Here is a 6,395-nt window from a genome sequence, read left to right as displayed (position 1 = left end):
ATCAAGCCGAACAGAGGGCCTCTTACCAATTGGTACATCGAGGAGGAGCGCACTGCTGATAAACCCCTTCCCGAGTCAAACCTAGCACCAGAGTCCGTTGTCAAGTCCTGTATTGAGTCTGAATCTGAGTCGGAAACCGAGTCAAGAACCAGTTCCACTTCTGAGTCGTCAGTGTCGGATCTAGAAGATCCAGATGTCAAATTTGATGTAACCTTTGAAGACGATTCCGTCATATGTAATAAAGGCCTGCAAATTCTTGATTACCCCGTGTGTTTATTTTTCCAAGCATTTCCAAGCAAAAATAATCAGATAAATGAAGTAAAAAATGAAAAAGTAAAAATAATAATCGGCAAAGAAGAAAATGAACACACATACATTGCATCTGATTGCATGAACAGGGAACAGGTCAGTGAATGTTTGAAGAAATTTGCTGATTGTTTTATGTGGAGGGCAAGTGACATCACGGGAATTGACCCAGCAATAGTGGTGCACAAAATTCCAGTATATCCAGAGGCTAAGCCAGTGAAGCAAAAGCTAAGGAGGCTAAAGACGGAGTGGTCCTTAAAGATCAAGGAGGAAGTAGCTAAGCAATTGGAAAACAAGTTCATAGAACCCATTGCCTACCCGACTTGGTTAGCAAACATAGTGCCGGTTCCTAAGAAGGATGGAAAGGTGCGAATGTGTGTGGATTACCGGGACTTGAACAAAGCATGTCCGAAGGACGATTTTCCCCTGCCACATATCGATCTATTGGTGGACCGAATGGCTGGACATGAGATGGTCTCCTTGACTGATCTCGCAGTTGGATATAACCAAATAATGATGCATCCGCCAGACAAAGAGAAGACGGCATTCATCACAGAATGGGGAACTTACTGTTACAGGGTTATGCCTTTTGGGCTCAAAAATGCCGGGGCAACTTACCAAAGAATGGCAACGACCATCTTCCACGATATGATTCACAAAGAGGTAGAAGTGTATGTGGATGATATGGTGGTTAAATCAAAAACAACTGAAGAACATACAACAGCACTTGAGAAGTTCTTCTTTAGACTTCGAAAGTACAACCTAAAGCTCAATCCAGCAAAGTGCCTCTTTGGAGCTACATCTGGAGTGTTTCTGGGGCATTTGGTCAGTCACAAGGGCATAGAAATTGATCCGTCGAAAGCCAAGGCCATTTTAGGAATGCCAGCACCACGGACCGAGAAGGAAGTACGAGGTTTTCTGGGTAGGCTACAATACATCAGTCGGTTCATCAATCAGTTGGCTGATACTTGTGGTCCTATTTTCAAACTACTCAGGAAAGGAGTAGCGGTCAAATGGAACGAGGATTGTCAGAAAGCTTTTGATCAAGTCAAGCAATACCTGCTATCCCCACCTGTTTTACAACCACCAAGGCTAGGAAAGCCTTTGCTATTGTACCTATCAGTGACAGAGGAAGCTATGGGTGCAATGTTAGCTCAGCAAGCAGAAGATACAAGGGTAGAAAATGCCGTGTATTACCTCAGCAAGAGGATGCTAGAATACGAATTGAAATATAATAAAATAGAGAAGCTGTGTTTGGCTCTGGTCTGGGCATGTACAAAGCTGCAGCATTACCTCTCATCTTACACTACGCATGTTATTTCTGAATCGAACCCCTTGAAATTCCTTATGGAGAGGCCGGTTCTAGACTGTAAGATGGCTAAGTGGGTGTCAGTGCTCGCAGCCTATGACCTGAAATTTGTACAAAGAAAGGCAGTGAAGGGCGGAGCTTTAGCTGATCAATTAGCGGAATTACCGATCGAAGACCAAATGCCGGAGGTGGAATTTCCCGATGAGGACTTGTTAAGCTTGGAAAGCGAAGCCTGGGAGATGTACTTCGATGGAGCTTCGAACTATCATGGAAATGGGGTTGGAGTTGTATTCAAAACTCCTTGTGGAGAATACATCCCAATTGCAGTTAAACTAGATTTCGCTTGCACCAACAACGAAGCCGAATATGAAGCTTGCATCAAGGGGTTAGAAGCGGCCCTTGAAAAGGGAATAAAATTCCTCAGGGTTTTCGGAGATTCCAACCTAATAGTCTCCCAAGCCCTAAGGAAATGGAAGATTAAAGAAGAACGTTTGGTTCCTTACCTACAACGTTTGGACGAATTGGCTCAACAGTTTGAAGAGTTATCGTTCCACTACCTGCCGCGAGCCAAGAATCAGTTTGCCGATGCCCTAGCTACTTTGGCCTCCATGGTTAATGTAGAGGGAGACCAAGTCATTCGACCTCTGACAGTCCGGCTACAGAAACAGCCAGCACACATTATGAATTTGGTGGATGACAAGCCTTGGTACTGGGATATACAGAATTATCTTCAGAGTGAAGCCTATCCGGAGGGATCCACTAAAACTGATCAACGGACATTGAGACAGTTAGCATCTGGATATTTCCTTACTGAGGGAATTCTGTACAAAAGAAGTTGGAATGGCTTGCACCTGAAGTGCGTAGACGAAGAAGAGGCTCAAACCATCATGGATTCCTTACATAATGGGGAATCTGGTCCACACATGCATGGGATGGCCCTGGCTCGGAAAATTATGAACCTGGGTTATTACTGGTCAACTATGAACGAAGATTGTGTGAGGCACACACGGAAATGCCACGAGTGTCAAATCTTCGCTAAACTGCAAAGGCAGCCTCCGATCAATCTGAATCCCATAGCCTCGCCATGGCCTTTCGCAACTTGGGGCATAGACATAATTGGAAAGATCCATCCGAAGGCCTCTAATGGCCACCAATTTATCCTGGTTGCTGTTGATTATTTCACAAAGTGGATCGAGGCAGCCTCCTATTCGGTTTTGAATGCCAAGAAGGCAGCACAGTTCGTTCGTACCAACATCCTTTGTCGGTATGGAACACCATTCGAGATTATCACTGATAATGGATCTCATTTTCAAAACGAGTTTTCAGACCTGCTGAAGCGAAAGAAGATCCAGCATCATAAATCCTCTCCCTACCGTCCACAAACAAACGGGGCTGTTGAGGCTGCAAACAAGGCCATAAAAGTCATTTTGCAGAAGACGGTGCAGAAGCATAGGGCATGGCACGAACAGTCACCATTTGCCTTGTGGGGATACAGGACCTCCATCAGAGCGCCCACCGGGGCAACCTCGTATTCCTTAGTGTATGGTATGGAAGCAGTGCTGCCTATTGAGCTGGAAGTTCAGTCGGCAAGAATTATCCGAGAAAGCCAGATCAGCGAAGCAGATTGGGCCGAAAATTATCATATGCAACTCTTGGGTATGGACGAAAAGCGATTGCGAGCAATCCACCAGACTCAAGTTTATCAAAGGAGAATAGCGCGGCATTTTAATAAAAAGGTTAAAAATCGGAAACTCGAAGAAGGTTGTTTGGTTCTGAAAGAAATTAGACAGCCAATCATAGACCCACGTGGGAAGTTCCGTCCTCATTGGGCCGGGCCCTATGTGTTGAAGAAGATATTATCCGGCGGAGCCGTCGTCTTGACTGATTTAGATGGTTTGGAATTTACAAATCCATGTAATTTAGATCAGTTGAAAAGATATTATGTGTAATCATTGCATGATGTAAATGAACTACATTAGGCCTGATTCTCTTTGGAAAAAAGAAATTATATATCGGAGATATGTAGGCAACCCTCATTGGGTGCGGTCTAAGCATTAGTAAAAAAAAATCGTCATTTCACAAATTTCATGCTTCTTTGCCAAAAAAAAAAAAGAAAAAGGAAAATAAGAAAAAACTCGCTAAGTTGAAAACCCGAAAGGGCGACTTAGGCAAAAGTCGGGGCCCGCTAAGCTGAAAACCCGAAAGGGCAGCTTAGGCAAAAGTGGGTAGCTCGCTAAGCTGAAAACCCGAAAGGGCGGTTTAGGCAAAAATTAGAGCTTAAATAAATAAAGTTGGAAAATGCTTGGAAAGCTAAACAACATTCTCAATTAAGCAATAAAGTCAAGAAAATGAAGGAATCCAAAATAAAGCTAAGTCCAAGACAAAAGTATAAAACATACATCCAAAAATCCAAAATCCCAAATAAAGATCAAACAACAATGAAAGTCCAAAAAGCCTATAGAAGTCTAGGCATCCCGTCGCCTCCGCGGGGCGGCATCCTCTGAGTCTCCTATCTGCCCAGCCTCGCCGGTCCGAGGAGCCAACATAATCTCCTCACCAGTCCCAACCTCATCCTCAGCATCAGCCTGAACCCAACCTTCGAGTACGCTCAGCAGTGCAGTCCTCCTTGGTCTCTCAATTGGCCAGACAGTAGTAATAAACCAAGCCCGATACTTAGGAGAAGTCTGAACACTGGCAGGGTTAGGCAAAGGCCTAACCATTTGATGATCTCTTACCCAAGCCCTAAGGACAGCTCGGGTAACACCTGGAGTGATGGCCGAATCAGCTGAAAAGTCATCTATAACCGGAACAGTTTGATCTATCCCCATTTGTCTTAAAACGCGCAAAGCGCAGTACCAAGTACAATGGGTGAGGCCCAGAAGATAAACCCGAGAATGGCGAAAGCTGACCTGGATGAAACGGGTAACATTGTACCAAGGAACGAACCACAATATCTCATCGGGGCCCAACTCAATCAGCCATGAAGTCCATGCATCAGTAGAAGGGCGTGTGATTAAGATCCTCCGGGTACGATACTGAGAAGGATTGTAGGGTAAAAGAGTAGGAGCGGCAACCACTTGGAGATGGTCCCTCAACCATACCTGAGTAATGGATCCTTTCTATTACAATGAAATAATAAAAGGAAAAGGAAATGGGAAAGGTAGTAAAGGGAAATACCTGGAGAATGATGGGAGAGACTGTCCATTCCTCAAACCCTAAAGCAGCCCTGTCGAGGCTCCTAATAGTCTCTGCCAGTACGAGACCACCGATGCAACCCATGTCTTCCATTTGCCAAACCATGGGACAAAGGCGCAGATCCCCGAAGCCTGGATCCCGGTTAAACAAGAAGCCAGCCAACAAACAGAAAACTAAAGCCCGCATCCTCAGCCTCATCCGGTTTGGGTCATCTGGTTGAGCCTCTGAGAACTCATCAATCAGGGGCAGCAGGATCGCTTTCTGGTCATTAACGATCATAGCTCTAGCTTGGGGCCGGCTGAATCGAAACAGGGTCTCAAACGATCTAATATACCCAGCTTTTATCTCATGCCTGACCAAAGGGGCATTAGGGTCACATCCCACAATGGCACAAAACTCCTCAAAAAGAGGGCACATCTCTTCCATCATGGCCCCGAACCGGAAAACGTGGGCCTCGGGGTCCCAAAATCTAATGCAGGCCCTCAAAAAATCCCAATCAATTACCACACCTCTGAGAGTAATGGCAGGAGAAAGACCGTACCTCCCCAGATTGATCTTTTCAACTTTGGAGAGACTCCTAGTCCAGCTGTGCATGCTATGGTTATAGAAGGGATTCATTGTTCTTTTCTTTCTTGTTTTATGTTATCTTTCCTAAAAAGAAAAATGATAAATAAATAAAAATAATGAAAGACTGAAAAATAAAAATAAAAATAAAAAAATATAATAATAAAAAATAATAAAAAAATAATAAAAACTGACCGAAATTGGACTTTTTCTGGCACAGAATTCGAGAAGAGAAAAAAAAAAGGGGCTGAAATCCAGCTTTTATAGAAGGAAATTCAGAGTCGGTGGCCCGGCCCGGCGGCCCAGCCGCCGAGCCGGTGGCTCGACCCGACGGCCCGACCGCCGAGTCAGCGACCCAGCCGCCGAGCCGGTGGCTCGACCCGGCTGGCCCGACCGCCGAGTCAGCGACCGAGCCGCCGAGCCGGCGGCCCAGCCCGGCGGCCAGCCGCCGGACCCGGCCGCCGAGCCGGCGGCCCCACCCGGCGGCCAGCCGCCGGCCCCAAAAAAAAAAAAAAAAAAAAAAAAAAAAAAAAAAAGAGAGAGAGAAACTGAAATAAAATCCTTTTTGTTTTTTCTCTCTTTTCCTCTCAGACCTAATAAACCATGCATACATGTTTTTTTTTGTCAAGTTTTGTTAGTACTGATCAAGTGCAGGTATAGATAAAGCTCAGTACAAGATACATATCAAGTGCAGGTACAAAAGTTCAGTACAAGATACATATCAAGTGCAGGTACAGACAAAAGTTCAGTACAGCAATAAAAAGGTAGAGCAGAAAGCTATCAGCGGCGGGGCCTCCTCCTCCTCTGATCATCAAAGGCCATCTGAGTCCAGGCCACAGCCACTTCTTGCTGCAATCCAAGAATCAGCTCCATCATCTGATTAACCAACCCGACAGGAACCTGAAAGTTATACAGAGAAAGACACGAGTCAATATCAAAGCTCTTACAAATCCTTTTTGTGAGAGATGTATCAGGTTTTACCTCAGTAATGTCCTCGGAAGGAAGAGCCAGGCGATCCACA

The 6,395-nt window shown here is 45.1% G+C and overlaps 1 protein-coding gene across 1 annotated transcript; it reads right to left on the bottom strand.

Annotated features, from left to right (window-relative positions):
* Window positions 1–1,136: 1,136 nt before the first annotated feature.
* Window positions 1,137–5,450, bottom strand: LOC149495628 (uncharacterized). Its single transcript, XM_089723220.1, has 3 exons — window positions 4,793–5,450; window positions 4,277–4,716; window positions 1,137–1,233 (listed from the first exon to the last, which is right to left on the bottom strand). The coding sequence occupies exons 1-3, from the start codon at window positions 5,426–5,428 to the stop codon at window positions 1,137–1,139; spliced, it is 1,173 nt and encodes a 390-aa protein (XP_089579346.1). The 5' UTR covers window positions 5,429–5,450.
* Window positions 5,451–6,395: the final 945 nt, after the last annotated feature.

This window comes from Jatropha curcas, chromosome 6, assembly GCF_041381405.1.
Source record: "Jatropha curcas cultivar XTBG-Jc1 chromosome 6, XTBG_Jcur_1.0, whole genome shotgun sequence".
Classification (NCBI taxonomy): domain Eukaryota; kingdom Viridiplantae; phylum Streptophyta; class Magnoliopsida; order Malpighiales; family Euphorbiaceae; genus Jatropha; species Jatropha curcas.
This window is presented reverse-complemented; position numbering and strand designations above follow the sequence as displayed.